The following is a 16,974-nucleotide window of genomic DNA, read 5'->3' as shown; positions in this document are numbered from 1 at the left end:
TTTAGAATGACGTAAAGTAAACACGGTACGCAAGGGAACTTCCGGGAATTATTCACTGGTCCCTACAGGGGAAGAGATGTGAATCCAATAGAGGTCAGGGAACCAGTGTAGTCTGGGAAAACCCAGGTCCTTTGCACGTTATTGTGTTGTTAGCCAATTGCAGTACAAAAATAATGCAATACAATGCATGCACTGATGCGGTCGAGTTTATAGAGAAAGGTCGTGTGTTGTTGGTTCTACGAATAGACTAAGTACGTGCCACAATACGCTCTTGTAATTGTATTATTTCAATTTGCCCAGTAAGTTTATCTACGGCATAATGGCTTGATTTTGTCTGCGAACTCTGATAGCTAAAAATCTGTAACTTTCCACGTAAGTGCTGTTGAGTGTTGTTTTTGGCAGTTTTAAAATCAGTGGACAGTGTCAACTGTCATCAGTTTTTCACATTAACAATGCACGAGTTTAAATTTTAATCATTTATGGTCTTAAGTTGCTGTATACTAATACCATATTGTTATCGATGTCCTCCAGTCTTTCACTTTCAGTTCTACAATTGACAAGCGTGACAAGATTGAATATAGTAGACATCCTAGCTGGAGTTACCCAGCCCTGAGTTTTATCATATGGGTTGTCTATAAGGGCTGGAGCGTATTTTTCTCATAAGTAGTAGTATATTCAAAAAAAATTTGGAAAATGTTCAATTTTGTCCCCGTTACACACTAATTGCAACTGCAACTCACCCCAAACTTGCCTGGAATAACCATTACACAGGTCATTGAAGTAAAAAACGATCCACGATGAAGATTCAGCCTACAATTGCAGTGAAAACAGGAGGAATAACCGCTAACTTGACAACCTTTCAGGCATGGCCAGGACTGCTATGGAATTTTGCACACACAAAAATTGTGTACAATGAATGGCGGCGGTCGATTACCACCACGTACAGCTCGCTGGTACTACGCGTTTTTGCGGTCGGTGCATGACGTGCGCGGAAGCGTAATACCCGATGACTGTTTCATGCATTAAGAAGAGGTTCACTCGCATCACAGTGCGGTACTGGAACGGCAACCGTCGAGTTGGCCGGCTATCGTGCATTCATAGTGCAGTGGTATTTACTCGACGGTTGCCGTTCCAGTACCGCACTGTGATGCGAGTGAACCTCTTCTTAATGCATGAAACAGTCATCGGGTATTACGCTTCCGCGTCACGTCACACCGACCGCAAAAACGCGTAGTACCAGCGAGCTGTACGTGGTGGTAATCGACCGCCGCCATTCATTGTACACAATTTTTGTGTGTGCAAAATTTCATAGCAGTCCTGGCCATGCCTGAAAGGTTGTCAAGTTAGCGGTTATTCCTCCTGTTTTCACTGCAATTGTAGGCTGAATCTTCATCGTGGATCGTTTTTTACTTCAATGACCTGTGTAATGGTTATTCCAGGCAAGTTTGGGGTGAGTTGCAGTTGCAATTAGTGTGTAACGGGGACAAAATTGAACATTTTCCAAATTTTTTTTGAATATACTACTACTTATGAGAAAAATACGCTCCAGCCCTTATAGACAACCCATATGATAAAACTCAGGGCTGGGTAACTCCAGCTATAGACATCCCACTTTGTAGTTTTAGCATGTTTAGTGTACAAATGACATGAATGAGGATTGATTTTTTTTGTGAGCATTTCTAAACTGTTTGTGTCATGATTGATAGGCCTACTTGTACTTGTTGTAGTAGCAATGGTACTTTTGTCTTGGTCATGTTGGTAGGCTGTCAAAACAAATTTAAATAGTAGTTTTCAGTCATGTCAGTTGTAATTCTTATGTATTCATTATATATTTGCAAGGCATTGCCGATGTCCTGAAGTATCCCTACTATTTCATTCCTTTATTAGATTCACAATGGCGACCACAGTGAAGGAGATAGGTAGCTGGCAGTCCAAGGGGACGCTAGGGCAGGGAGGCTTTGGGACTGTCACTTTATGGCAACAAAAGGTAGGCGTACTCTAGACCAAGTAACTTGGGCCCTACTTATCGCCTTTTTAACATTTGGACATGGTCTGGCGAGAGTCGGGCTCGAGTCGAATGTTAGACATGGCATTGGGAATAATCAACAACCTAACCCTTTGCAAACAAAACAACAGATTTCACCCTCAAACCGGCCACAGAAATACTAAATACGCCACCTGAGATACAAGTAGAGATCGATAACTAAGCAATCGAGGTACTAAGGTTCACTTACGATCCGGGTGAAAAGTGGAACTTCCCATTCAATTCCGAAGCCTGTCAGTATAAAGAATTGGGTTTTTATCAAATACTTGCAGCAGGGTGTGGGTTAAGAAAGATAATAAACATACTTTTATGGCCTTGGAGGAGAGTGGTAGTGAGTCCATCACAAGTTTAATCATAAACCAGTTAATACAAGAAACAAGGGGTGAACAATGACAAAGGAATACCATGGTCACAATTCATTTGAATAGATTTTGACTTTGAAACTGATGGGATTGCGATTGATTTGTGAGGATTTGACTGAAGGATTTCAAAAAGTAGAAACACTTGTGGCATAACTTTTTAATATATGTTTCCAATTAGGAAACTAAAGATGAAGTGGCCCTAAAGCAGTGCAGAGTCAACCTAGACGCCAAGAACAAGAAAAGATGGGCCATGGAGATCGATATCATGAAGCGCTTGAAGCACCCCCACATCGTACAAGCTAAGGATGTTCCTTCAGAACTGCAGTTAGGTCAGGGGGAGCTCCCCCTATTAGGCATGGAGTACTGCAAGAAAGGAGACCTACGCAAGGTACATCTCAAGTAATTATGTCATCAATAATAAAATTATATTGGTCCGGAACAGTTTTGTCAAGTTTCTGATAGAATGGAGTTACAAAACAATGCCAATCAGTAAAGTCTGTCACAAGCCAATGTGGCCCATCAGGCCGGCGTTTATCTCCGGTTTCAGTAGCATGAAACAACTGATAATATTTGTACTCCCTGGATGGGATGCTAGTCCATCGCAGGTTATTCCCCAGCTAATACTCGTGGGTGGATAGAGGCAAGTGGGGAAGAAGTGGCTTGCCCAAGGAAACAACATTATGACCAGCAGCTGGATTTAAACCCCTGACCCTCTGATCATGAGTCACAAACTGCAACCACTATGTCACACTCCCCATATTGGCATATAAGCATTTGCTTAATAACCAGAAAAACGCAGAGCCAACACCCACTGCTGGGTCAGCATGATTGTGACAACCTTACACGGCACAGGTAGTGACCATCATGCCATTTGATAAAGATTTTGCAGTTATTTTACTTGAAAGCAAGCCCTACTGTCCAGTTCACAATGCATGAAGTGCTTGCTAATCAAACGCTTGCCTACTGCAATGGTGGCCGTCTACAAGGGAACCCGATGGTCATGTGGCATTTTAAAGTCATACGATCGAAACCTATTTGGTTTGAATGTGTTTTGTTAATTCCTTGGGTGCCTAGGTCCTATGCAGACCAGAGAATTGCTGTGGCTTGCGGCAAGAACAGGTCTTAGATGTAGCCAAGCACATCTGTGACGGCGTGGAGTATCTGCATTCCAAACGCATCATCCATCGGGACCTGAAACCGGAGAACATTGTCATACAGGAGAATGAAAATGGACAGGTACCGGTGAAGTTAAGAATTTCCAATTTGAATATTAACATAATATTCAGATTGGAATATTAACATATAAATATTCCAATTTGAATATTAACATATTAAATATTAATATGTTAATATTCAAATTGGAATATTAATATGTTAATATTTCAATTAGAATATTAGCATTGGTAGACACATATTCAATAATGTAAATTGTGCATTGCAGTATATTTGATAGCTTCTCATGTGTATTGACAACCACATGTAGAAGAAAGCTGTGAATTGACACACGTTTCAGTGAATAAAAAATAATAGAAAATAAAAGATGAAAATTAAGGGGTGTTTTACATATGGGCTCCTAGACTTGAATTTTTTTTATTGAAACTTTATAAACTGGATGAAATTTACGATCTCTTCAGCTTGTCTACAAGTTGACTGACCTGGGCTATGCCAAAGACCTGGACCAGGGAAGTGTAGCCAGTACCTTTGTAGGGACTCTCCAGTATCTGGTAAGATAATGTGAAGAATTTGAACAGATTCACTGCATATAACATGTATAACACAGCTTTCCCCTTGTTTTTTGATAAATATTTTTTCAGAATATCTCCAAAAACTGGAATGTCAAAAAAAGTGATTATATACCTTGTGTAATCTTTTGCCCAAACATTTTTTTAGTGAAGAGCAGTACACATTATCAGAGTATCGTATTTTCTTTACTGAAAAATTGGCTAATCCGGTGAATTCATTGGAAACAAGCCAAACAAAGGGATGAACTGTGCGTTTTTTGGGGGGAACAGGTAAAATCTGTCAAAAATCTCTGTGCTGTTCTAATTTTGTATGAGTACATGAATGATTTCAGAATCAAGAAAAAACAGAACAGGGAATGCATTGTTAATTTTTGGTAAGAAGTAATTCCATCCAATTTTCTTGTCTGCTGTACTATCTTGAATAAGAATTGTTGACAAATTTTGAAATCACTACAAACTTTATAGAAATGTGATTTTTTTCCCTTTCAGGCACCAGAACTCTTTGCATCACAGAAGTACAATCAGACAGTCGACTACTGGACTCTGGGCACTGTGCTGTTTGAGTGCATCACAGGCAGCCGGCCGTTTCTACCCCACATGCCTCCAGTTAAATGGTAACCTGCTAGGCCGCCTTCAACAAAACGAGGACTTGTAATAAAACAGCTATTTTTATGCAGTATTTCACAAAGTGTTTTCCTCAAAGAAGCAACTTTTCAACTTAATAATTTATCTGTATAACTTATCCTTTACTTCAAAGAAATGGAATAGAGTGGGGTTTGAACCTGCCACCTCCGTATTTCCGGCGCTCTACAAACTGAGCTATCCAGCACTTTGTTGGCCGCAGCCTGATTTTGTCAACGTCTTAATTCAAGGGGTGCTAGTTGGAAGCAAATACGCCTACATATGTCATGTAGCCATGGATCACGCCCAAAGTCACGATGCTAGCAACATTTGCAATGCTGCAAACTGGGAAATGGCAAACAGGGATCACTCAGAGAGGAACCACCAACATAGAATGGACAGCTCAGTTTGTAATTTGAAGGGTTCCAGGTTCAAACCCCATTCCAGTCAATTTCTTTGTTCAACTTTATAAAATTGGATCTTTCACGTTATGCATGTTTGAAATTGTGTGTTTTCTCTAACAATTTGCAACTGTTTCTGTTTCTTTGTAGGCACGGCACAGTGAAGCAGAAGACGGATGAGGAAATATGTGCTTACATCAACGAAGAAGGTCTTACAAATCATATTTTTAATCCTAATCATTTAAATTAAACAATCACACACAGTAAGGAGTACGGAAATTAGAAATCTCCCTCCCACCAGAAAAAAAAATGTAATACTTGTACATGAGATGTAACCTCCCAAATTAAATATAAACAAGTTTGGGATTTTGATTGGTTCAGGAAGGTTTTCATCAAAATTGCCGAGGGTAATAATATGTATGTTTTTATTTCAGGTGCCCCGATCTTCACAGAGTTCCTACTGACCCCAAACCACTTAGTAGAGTGAGTCCTTTCTTCAAAGTATCTTTTCATAAATGTACTGTTTTATTGTTGTGTCATTCTTGCTTTCCTGAAAACATTCTCATGGTTTTGATGGACTCCTTGCATTAACCCTTAGCTGTAAAAATGGAAAACACTGCTTCTAGAGCCCAATTTTACAGACCTGTTTAGCAGTTTAATGCTTAGCAAAAATCAGTGGGGTACCAGTCCTAAGCACTAGACATCAGGTGACACTTAAGCTGGTGACTGGCCCGGGGCCGAATTTCATGGCTCTGCTTACCGTAAGCGAAAAATGCCCGTTTACTGTAGCAAAACATTCAGTGCTTACGGTAATGTTTCACAGGTTAATGAGGAATCTGGCTTCAATATGCGCATGCATACATCCCATATCAAAGGATTCTGTAACTATTTGGTTAACACATACTTCTTTTTGCTAGCATGGATAGGATAGCATACAGTGGAGATCTTAAGCAGGGAATTCTGTGGTTAGCAGAGCCGTAAAATTGGCCCTGTTTAACTAAAGTATTTTAAACGCTTAGCAGATTTCTGCAATTTTGAACCAGTTTCAAGTTTACTTTTATTGACCCTCTTTGCAGACTCTACAGAAAAGGGTTTGAGATGGTACTTCGGAATATGCTGAGGTTCGAGCCGGACCACCGAGGAGGCGGCCTGGACCCAGAGACCAAACGGCCGCAGTGCTTTGTCTTCTTGGATGGGATGCTAGCCGTGCATGTGAGTGCTGTCCCAAATATGAGACTTCTTAAAACTGCATAATTAGTCTACTCAAGTCTTCACAGGCTCAAATCAAGTCAAAGACTCATCAAGTCAACGACTCATCAACATGCAAGTCCTTAAAAACATGAATTATAATTTTGGTGACAATGAACAAGCTACAACTGCTCATGTCGAGGTACAAGTAAAGATTAACTATATCAGGGACTCATACCTTGTACTATCAATACAGGAATTATCATCCCAGATCCAGAAATTTAAATGTCAATGTCACACAATGATTTCAGCCAGAATCACCGAGTCGTTGGCTTAACCCTCACTCCCGTGTTGAGTGATTTACAAGGAACCTTTCTCACTCTTGCAGAATCCAACACCATATGGTAAACTCACCACCCAATGCCTGACCCAATGTAAAGCATAACCAGTTTACCAGTGCAGTACTCACTCCAACAGATTCCAACAAAATGTGCAGTTGGATTTTGAAGGGTTGGGGTGGTTAGGGTTAATAGAACAACTTGACTTGGCTTGAGTCACTACATTGGAATCGCTTGACTCGAGTCACAAAATTAAGTGACTCGTAACTCTGTACCCTCACATGCAGGTTGTCAATGTGCTGTACATGAACACAGACACTCTCTACAGCTACGGCATCAGGAATAACGACGCCATGTCCGTCATACAGAAACAACTAGAGAAGGACACTGGCGTAGCTCCCAGTCAGCAGGATATCCTCTTGCCTACTGGCCAGTCGGTGGATCCACAGAAACCTGCTGTCCAGTACACACAGGGAGAGGTAAGCGTTTTAATACAAGAGCCTTCAGGAGTTGAATAGTGTATTAATCTCATGCTTGAACTAGACCTGAGATCAAGACCTAATTTTGGGGTGGTTCCATGGCCCACAGAGGTGCTGGCCCATTGAACCTAGCAGGGCATAGTGCCATATCACTTCCCCTGTGTGCCATCTTCTTCCCCCGTGTCTTCTCTTGTCAGGTTTTGTCATTCTAACTATAGTCTGTTATGAAGTTTTTCCTTTTATTTCAGAATTGTTTTTTTTTTACGTTTACATTATTTCTTCCATCCACAGAATCAGCCAGGATTCACAATGTTCATGTTCCGGAAGGGTAACGTTCCGGAGACCTTGCCACCGAAACCCAAACCGGACCGAGTCAACATGATCAGTAAGTTTAGTTGCCTGCAAAAGTTTTATTTTGAGTTTTCCCCTTCCCTGCCGTAAAACTATAAAGAAACAAAACCATCACCTCTCTTCTCTTCTCTCAATTCGAACCGGGTCTCACTCCCTTCGCTCTTCTCATGGGAAATCTCTTGTTGTCCAGAAAACAAATAAACTCGCGGGTGATCGGGCCTTCTCTATTGCTGCTCCCCGATTGTGGAATAGTCTACCCATCCCTATCAGAAACTCCGATACTGTGCCAACCTTCAATAAGGCTCTCAAAACCCATTTTTTCCCCACACCATAGCTGGTCGTACGCCCTTGTTGTTTTTCTGTTGTTCTTTCTGTAGTTCTTCTTTCTTTGTTTCAGCGCCTTGTATCCTTTGGCAATTTGGCGCTCTATAAATCCAGTTATTATTATTATTATTATTATGAACGTTATAATAGAACTACTGTTGTTGATGTCAAAAATCAGCTTCACTTCTGTTTCGCCTGAAGTAGCAACCATTCTTACGGTGAAGTATTTTAATGTTTGTTTTGGCAGTTCAAGAGCCGAAGACCCTACTCAGCTACAATGACAGGAAGAAGTGCTGGGGCCAGGCTGTGTACTTCTGCAACCAGCAAGCCAAGGAAGCATCTAGGCTTCTGGAGGGTGCTAGAGCTTCAATGTAAGACCTGAAGATTGATGAACCTTACATTCTGAAGGCATTTTTGCTAGGTGCCTTCTTCAATCCACCACAATTAGCCTCTTTCTAGATACTTGATGGCACATGTTTGTACTTTTGTTTAAAAAAACAAAGGATGGGCAATTAGGCTAATGAAAGCATCTTTTTTTTTTCCCTTTTTTTTTTTTTTAATGTGTAGGTTGTGCACCATGCGGTTGAACCATCAGCTGACGGACCTACACAAAGACATGATGAGTCAGATGCACAAATTGGAAGCCAAGCAGGATATGTTTCGCTCAAGCCTGGAGTTTGACATCGATTCCTACGCAGTCCAGTCTCCCACGGGCATCAGTGAGTGTATACCTAGTATTCTGTTAATAATATGACATAACCATACCTGTTGTCACTTATGTGTTTTCCATACGCATTTAGAAGAGCATTTGCAGCGTTTCATTTAATTTACCGCAGGTTTAAAGTCTGTATTGATTTCCATTTTGCGAGTTTTGGGCCCATAGCTCAAAATTGCACTGGCGACTTCCAACGTAACTTGAACAGTTTGTTCATATGTGACTAGGTGTGACGAAATCGTGCAAAATTTTGTGAAACTTTGTGACCCTGCTAACCACAGAACTCTGTACTTATTATAACCTGAAATGCTGAAAGATGTTTCTTGAAACCTTTGGATTCCTAGACCACCTGATTCTCATGTGTTGGATTTTCTTTTCTCTCCGAAGGCGCGGCAATATATCATTTTGACTTTGCGCAAATGTCTGCAGAATATTTCGAGTGACTATTTAAGTTCACTTGGGGTAAGGAAGGTAAATGGTGTTCTTTTTTCTTACAGCTTCAGAAAAGATGTTTCGCAGCTGGAAAAACGCTGAGCGAGAAATTGTTGAAGACTTTGATTCAGTAAGTTTTTCACCAGTCAATACAGATTTTGCTCCAATTATGAACAGCATGACATACATAAGACCAATGCCAAAATTGATTAAAACTTAACACATTGTAATGAATTTATTGTTTGTTTCTCTTATGTAATTTCTTCACCTTTTAGTTAAAGAGGGTGTACTCCTTGAATGGTCATGTCAACATAACCCAAACCAAGATTGTGGAACTGCAGAAAAGTCCGCTGTCCAGACAGAAGCAGGTGGAAGGCCTGGTGGAAGTGTAAGTGCAACATTAATGACATAACTCTGTGCATAGTGCTGTCCCAGGGTTCGTTAGAAAAACTTGCAATTCAACCAATGCATGACCACTTACATAATTTTCTTCTTTCTTTTTGCAGTGAAGTAGCAGCCCAGAAGCTGTATCGTGAACTACAGCAGAGTAAAGGTAAGCCTGTTTGCAAATACATTTTGTACCACTCTTTGCTATCTTACACTGCAGGGTGCCCCCCAAAATAGTTAACACTTTTTCAGACGCAGATTTCTCAAAATTGGGGAGACATATTGAAATTGTGTTAAGATATTCCTAGGTCTTGGTGGCTTATGGTGAAATTGGCATTGAAAAGAAAGCCTAAATTTAGAAATGACAGCCAATTTTAATGGTCTAAAACCAGTTTGTCCACACACGTGTATGGAAAGCATGACTGGTTATTGTTATGGCAGTTCATTTTGCACTTAGTTTTGACCAAGTTTCATAGACTTACATGTGGACAAATATTTTTTTTTGACCGTTTCTCTTGAATGGCCGTCATCTGTCTGAAAAAGTCTAAACCTTTTTGGGGGCCACCCTGTACAAAAGCAAACATCAATTTTGTTTGTTCTTATGTTGCATCAGTCCTGCAGGGTTTGACAGAAGGCATTCTTTTTTTCCATTTTTCAGCCTCTGTTACTCGTGTCCTTACTTTGTGATTTATTTTGTGATTGACTTGAATTTTCCTTTGGGTAGTCCTCTGACTTAACTAACCTGTAACCCCTCTACCTTGTGTCTTACAGGTGGAGAAGCAGGTTGCACCTTCCAAGACAGTTCCAAGATGCAGAATTTGATCATCAAAAGCATCAACTACAGAACCAAACAGACCAAGGAACTCTATGGTCATCTGCAGTGAGTTTCTTTTAGACACACAGTTGAAAGGATTTTACATATGTACACCTCTACATAAGCATGGTCATTGATCAGTGTTCCATCTAGTCCGAGTATCAGTTGTTGTTCAAGGAAGCCCTCTCTGTAACCAACGTCTGGTATTAATGAGCATGCAAATTTTGTGTGACCCCACGCGCCAGCTAATCGGAGTTGCCTTTAGAAATTGTGCCGTTTTTCGATCAGAAATGTGACTAAGCTGTTGATTGGTCAATTTGTCTGCCACGTTTTTGGCTTACGGAAGACCCGATAGCAGGCGCCCGCTGAATGATCAGAATCTCGAAGTCAAGAGGCAGTCTTGTTTTGCATAATTAATCACCAAATCTGCTCGCATACAAATGTATCATAGACCCTTCGCTGGGCAAGGGGATATTCCATAAACTATGTTCCATCTGGAAAGGGAAATAAATATAGGTAACTCCTGGACACGCGAGCGCAGACTAACTCACAGCCAGTGTGAGTGATTGCAGTCAGCTTGTAAGTGGTACCATCCTAAACACGTTGTCTTCTTTTGTAAGCAACATCTCTGCCTGGAGCCTGTAGCATTTTTGTTTTGTTTTTGAAAAAGCCAAATTCACATTTCTTCCATGTCTGCATTTGTTGCAATTAGGAAATTAGTGTATTGTAAAGTGGAGTCAGAGAGGCTGGTTCCACAGATCGCTACTAGTGTCAACGAGATGAGGAACCTGGAGAGGAGAATGATCTCCCACCAGCAACAACGGCAGAAAGATATCTGGACACTCCTTAAACATGCTGTAAGTCCGAGTCTTAAAGACCATAGTTAGATATACCAACATGATAGTTTTCCTATTTAAATAGTATTTCCAATTGGTTTCTCTTTGCATTTCTTACTTTCCTCTATTTCCGGCATTCTGCACTATAGACGTTACTTTTGGGAGTCTGCATGACATCTTTTCCTACTTTTTCCTGATGGTCAAATTTCATGCATGTATATCATGCCAGTCTAGTAGTTTCTTCCCTTGTGGTGCTTCAGTCTTGACTTCGCTTCTTTTCTCGTGCTTCGTTTCGACTACCTTATCTACACAACCTACATATCTAAGATAATAACCAAACACGCCTCATTTAGTACTGCCTGTGTTCCATGAGATGGTTACCCAATATGTTTTGTATCAAATGAAGAGTTAGTTTTGTTCACTTTCATGAGATGTTGGAGTTTTTGTTTTTTTTAGGTGTATCAAGATTCAAGAATAATTCATTCTGAGAAACTTTATGAGAATAAGTCATTATCCAAGAGATTTTGCACAGTCCATTAGTTACTCGCGTGCACTTTAAATAAGTTCCTAATTTACATAGACAAATTTGAGATAAATGTTTTTCGTCTAACAACACAACCTTTTCTTTTCTAAGGCAGAGGAAGCTAAGATTTAATTTCTTTGCATTTCATCTCCAGGTTAGCAGAGTTCATAATACTGTTTCACCACCGGTGTCAGCGGCTAACAATATACATTACAGCCGTCAGTCCTCCTCAGCCTCAGTTACCAGTTCCGGCTCTGGCTCAGGCTCAGGCTCTGCCACGGACCTGTTGAGTCTTGGAAACAAACCACTTCAAGATTCGTTAACACTGGTGAACCAAAGCTCTGTGACAAGAAACAAGTAAGTATGAACACGTCGGATAGCAGTTTGTGAAGTTGTTTTTTATTGTGATTGCCCTTGTTGTTAGATAATAAGACGTTTGGTGCTGTTACTGGGAGATGGAGGATGCACGGTGTCAGAAGCGGGATAAATGTAATTCATGTGTAGTTAGTATTGCCTAGAAATCTGTCGACAGAAGAGTGTATAAGGGGATTCTTATGACAAAATTCCAGAGGGTGTTGAATTTCTCTGTTGTGAGGACTTTAATGGACATTCAGATACAGTGAGGCCACCAACTTACAGGAACATTAGAGGATCATCGTCAGACAGCAACCCAAGATGGTTATTTGGTGTCAGAAGTGGGATGCAATTTGACACCAGTTTTATCGTACAAACATAGACTCACTAATGTATGTTGGGTTCTAAGCAGAAGTCTCTCCTTGTGATCTTTCCCACTCTTGCTCCTGCAGGTTTGACGATGTCGTTGAGAGCATCAAAGCCGAACAGGAAGAGTTACTGCAGGCGACAGAAACAAAGAAGTGGGAGTTCCTCAACAGTTAAGAGAAAAACATGCATCACTGAAGTGGCGCAGTAATCTTGCAGCACGGTGAGTTTGATTGAAATGGGTTTTAATTTCAACAATTGCATTGTGATTTATATTGACATTTAATTAATCTCTATCATCAATTTGGTAATGCTTTTAACTTTCCTTTCAGATTTTCAACTGTTGTACCCTCTAAACATCTGACCACATCTGGATACAGATTACTCCATCAAGACAAAAGTTTGAAGTGGGTCCCTACCCCCATAGGCACCAGCCTATATTGGTCGGGTGTCTATATCCAAGTACCATGGCATTGTATGCAGCTTTGATAGGGAACTACATGTATAGTGACCTGTCTTCCACATTTCATTTCTGAAAGTAGGAGTTTTGGGTTTTAAATTTTCATCTGTCAGCTGATGGAACTGTCATCCAAGTGTTTAATAAGTAACCCAAAATGCAATTTGTTATAGGCTTGGGAAGTTCACAGTGAACTTACACGGTTCCTTTAATAAGTGATTGGTACTGCAGTTCTGGTTTCAACTAGCTTGCAAGGTAGAACCAGGCAGAACTGGGTAGAACCGGGTAGATCCGGTAGAACCGTTTACCCACCAGAATATCCCAAGCCTAACCTGTGGTGTTTATTTCACTGAAATCATAATTCCATTGTACATGTAATTGTAAATACAATGTAATGTGTGACATTAAATTTTATGCATATAATGAAATCCGTTTCAGCTAAGCGAAGTGTTAGGTCCTTTCGTTGACACTTATGTGAAGGCATTGCTGTTTTGGTTGATGGGTTAATTGTTTTATCAAGGTAAGGACGATGTGAAAGAATGCAATTGTGCATTTCAGATAAATGGAGCTGTTGAACTGGAGTTACCCATAACATTCTGTTCATTGTAGTAGGGTCTTTCATACACCATTGTTGTGACTTGTGATACAGGGTGAGTGAAAAAACAGCTAACCCAAATGGCGCCCCCTATTTTTAAAAGAAGTTCTGCACATCGCATGTGAACGCCCAATTAATAAGTTTGCATTTAGTAAAAGAATCATTCAAATCACTCATGTACTTTTCCAGTTACGGATTTTTGAACACAAAGACAGTTTTAAAAGTTTGCCCGATCCACGACATCACATTTAAGGTACATGATATTTCAAGAAAATGAAACCATGTCGTATCACGAAAATGATATCAACATATTATCCCATAAGTCTCCGGGGTAGCCAAGTAGAAGTTCTAGAAGGCAGGGCAGGACTATAAACTCGTGACATTTTAAAGCATGTTGTTTAACATTGGAAGCAAAGGTGTTTAAATAAGGTTTACGATAAGAGCCAGTTATCGTTGTTATGAGAGTGTTCCGATGTCTTTTTCTATATGTGAATTGTTTTCATTTTGCTGAAATATGACTAACCTTTATTGTGATTCTTGGACAAAATTTTAAAACTGCATTTGTGTTTAAAAGTCTGTAACTGGAAAAGTACATGAGTGCTATGAATGATTATTTTACTAAAATAAAGCTTATTAATTGGGCTTTCACATCCTAGATCTGACAAGTGCTGCGTACATGCAGCAAGTCTTTTAAAATTGGAGTTGCCCTTTGGGTTTCCTTTTTTTTTTACACCGTATTGTTTAAAATATTTTATCAAAGTGAATTTTTTTGATGCCAGGGGAATTATATGTAAAAAAAGAAATACATGTTTGTGAAACGACATTGTAATATTCTGCAACCTGAATTAATGAAACAACAGATTATTGGAATTTTGGCCACTTAAAAATGTGTATTGGTGATGCCAAACTGAACTTGTATATTGTACCTTTATGGTTATGTCACTTATACAGGAATACATATAAAAGTAATTTAAAAGTGAACCTTTTGTAACAGAAAACCTGTCCAATTTTTCTTTCTGGTTTATGTGTGTGTTTGTTGTAAGGACATTTGGTTAAGACACGTTCATGGCATTTTAAATGGCTATGAAGCCAGAGAGGAAGCTGCAGCCGCAACGGAGCCAGCGTTTCGAAAACACTTGAAAAGACAATCGTGTGTGTTCACACCTAACATTCTTCGAGAAAAATACAAAGCACGCGATTCCTGATGTTTTGACTGTTGCGGATATGTTTTCATAAGCTGAAGATGATGCCACTTTAAGGGTTGACGAAACTTCAAGTGGTCTCTCCGGTAACTTAACGGCAACTTCTGTCTTTACGTGCTTATAAAGTCTGTTCCGTTCGGCGCCCCATCGGTACAAAGTAGTGCTCAACTTAACATGTTCATGGATCGGGCAATGACCGAATACGAATCTCACACAATTGCATGAAAGCTCTGTCATCCATGCGCCAATTATCCCATCAACTGGAGGGAGGCAGGGTGAGTGCTGGGCTTTAGCGTTGCTGATCAAGGAAGATGAACCTCCTTCCGGACGATGGTTTCCATAGCACTCTGGATCTAATCCACCTATAAATCTCGAGTAAATTCCGCTTCCATTAGTATCTAGATCTGATGTCTTTTTTCCCCGGATGAAAAGAAAGTAATTGTTAAACTTGCCATCATCTGTCTCTTTTCGTTTCTGTTTTCTCTGTAGCCGTCTGTAAGGTTTTCCTGTTTAAATTAAATGTGATCCTTACAATTCTCAAAAAAAATTGCAAACGAAGATTATATTAAGGAACTAATGGTCCAAATAAGAACAGATTGGGTTTTGTAAATATAAAGACAATCTAAAGAGTTAGCCGGGCCGACTTAATGTTAAATAGCTGTAGCATGCTTGACCCCACATCATGCAAACCAAATTTTCAGTACTCGTGATATTTTTGTCGCTTTCCAGGAATACATGCAATTAGTTAACAACCCCCTACCCCCTCCCCCCCCCCAAAAAAAACCCCAAAGAAACACTTTACGATTGTTTTTCTCTTGGGCTTATCATGCACATTTCTTCATTACGTAGTCTCACCCCGATCTTTATGTTTTGATTTTATTTATCAAATCCTCCAATAAAAACCTGCATCTCGGGTTTCTTGAGGTTATTCTCATCTCGATCCGATGAAAATCCAGAACACAAACTTGCTTCTCTCCACCTACCCGATTACCCGAAAACACGGAGCGCGGTGGTTTCCAAGTGTTTATTTTACATTTGTGAGTGCATTAACTCCAAGTGCCAGCATTTCCGGTCGTGTGTGCCGCGTATTTGCTGCTGTCAGGCTTACAGATTCGGTAGGAAAGACTGCTGGGCACATCCCCTGCCTTACCGGGTAAAATTGACGCCGTTGCGCATCTTAAAGTCTAAATAAAATCATCATGGGAGGAATGCATTATAAAATGAAGATAAGTTACGCCGGCAAAAATCTTTAAAGTTTGAAGAAAAAAAATATTGTCTGATGAGTGATTTATCATCAAAACTGCGTACAGTGTATATAATTTCAATCATGCTTTTTATTACAAGGAAATGTAGCCCCAGCCTACCACACTCCCCCACCCCCAAATCCCCCGGACAAAATTAATAAGAAGTAAATAAGAAACCCACCGCGCGGGGGCGCTGTAGGCGGCGTAACACCGATTTGACCTTCGACCCTGCAGAGCGCGGTACACAATCTTCCTTTTCGTGGCCACGAGGCGAAGCAGCAGAATTGGTGTTGAAGATCCTTTAATATCTTCTTCGCTAGATGCCGAGGTCTAGTATCTTCGACATGGTATCATTCTATGTGCGAAAGTCATCTCTCACGACTACGGTGAGTGTCATATTCGATGCAGAATAAGTTTTATTCGGGAACACTTTCTTGGCATACAGCATGCAATGCAATGAAGTATGGCACACGCACTTCTTCAGTAGTGTACCCGTACATAGTGATTCCCAACGTGGCGCAGTTTCCCCTCAACTTTCGTCATGCAGTGTTGCCAAACCTCTTTTTGTTGACAAACTTCAACTTCATTCAGTCACTTGGTAGCCTACTTTTACCTTACAGTTGAACCTTTGTGATCAATTTCAGTGTCGTGAAATTTAATCCGAAATGCAAAAACGGTGGCGTCCGGAAATTGGGCACAGAATCGGTCGAGTGTACCCTAACGTTGCGCGCGCACTCGAACAAATCTCGGAAAATCCCAAGTTAAGATTGACAAATTTCTTTGAAGTTGGCAAATTCTGATAAACCATTAATACTACACTTAATAGGCCTATATACACAACTACAAGTTGGCAGCAAGTTATGCAGTAGGCCTACTTTGGGTGCATTTAAAAAAAGGTTAATTGTGCACTTCAATAACATTTCTGTGTACAGTTTGTAACGGGTATATCCTATATAGGTAAATTCAAGATTTATGAACGGGAATGTTAGAGCTTGATGAAATTTTGCTTACCGTGAAATTTGAGGTAAAACTTTTGCTCTAGCAAGGCACCAGAGGTGAATGTGCGTCACGTTCGTATTACATGAACAATGTATTGGGAGTGCATATAGTCAATTTACATGATTTAGGACACCTGGTTTCACACACGGATGTAAAGTTTTGAAGGAGAAAAAAAGGAGTTGGTCGAATTCTAAGCCTGC

At 40.2% G+C, this 16,974-nt stretch overlaps 1 protein-coding gene across 2 annotated transcripts; it reads left to right on the top strand.

Annotated features, from left to right (window-relative positions):
* The first annotated feature begins 73 nt into the window (after window positions 1-73).
* LOC119732689 (inhibitor of nuclear factor kappa-B kinase subunit alpha-like) lies at window positions 74-14,327 on the top strand. Of its 2 annotated transcripts, none has more exons than XM_038206326.1 (21): window positions 74-251; window positions 1,888-1,987; window positions 2,585-2,794; window positions 3,481-3,642; window positions 4,041-4,130; window positions 4,638-4,762; window positions 5,321-5,379; window positions 5,605-5,653; window positions 6,247-6,382; window positions 6,984-7,175; window positions 7,467-7,560; window positions 8,098-8,221; window positions 8,418-8,569; window positions 9,063-9,127; window positions 9,273-9,385; window positions 9,504-9,550; window positions 10,156-10,264; window positions 10,911-11,055; window positions 11,712-11,914; window positions 12,364-12,500; window positions 12,610-14,327. In XM_038206326.1, the coding sequence occupies exons 2-20, from the start codon at window positions 1,895-1,897 to the stop codon at window positions 12,452-12,454; spliced, it is 2,259 nt and encodes a 752-aa protein (XP_038062254.1). In that variant the 5' UTR covers window positions 74-251; window positions 1,888-1,894; the 3' UTR covers window positions 12,455-12,500; window positions 12,610-14,327. The 2 variants fall into 2 exon arrangements, with proteins under 2 accessions (XP_038062254.1, XP_038062253.1); XM_038206325.1 differs by having other exon boundaries at window positions 78-372.
* The last annotated feature ends 2,647 nt before the right edge of the window (window positions 14,328-16,974 follow it).

Source organism: Patiria miniata, unplaced genomic scaffold, assembly GCF_015706575.1.
Source record: "Patiria miniata isolate m_02_andy unplaced genomic scaffold, ASM1570657v1 HiC_scaffold_24, whole genome shotgun sequence".
NCBI lineage: Eukaryota > Metazoa > Echinodermata > Asteroidea > Valvatida > Asterinidae > Patiria > Patiria miniata.
This window is presented reverse-complemented; position numbering and strand designations above follow the sequence as displayed.

Coding starts and splice junctions, on each gene's coding strand:
- LOC119732689 (XM_038206326.1), top strand. CDS start 1,895: ATGGCGACCACAGTGAAGGAGATAGGTAGCTGGCAGTCCAAGGGGACG. Junction 7,176..7,466: donor TCCAGTACACACAGGGAGAG/GTAAGCGTTTTA, acceptor TTCCATCCACAG/AATCAGCCAGGATTCACAAT. Junction 9,386..9,503: donor GTGGAAGGCCTGGTGGAAGT/GTAAGTGCAACA, acceptor TTCTTTTTGCAG/TGAAGTAGCAGCCCAGAAGC.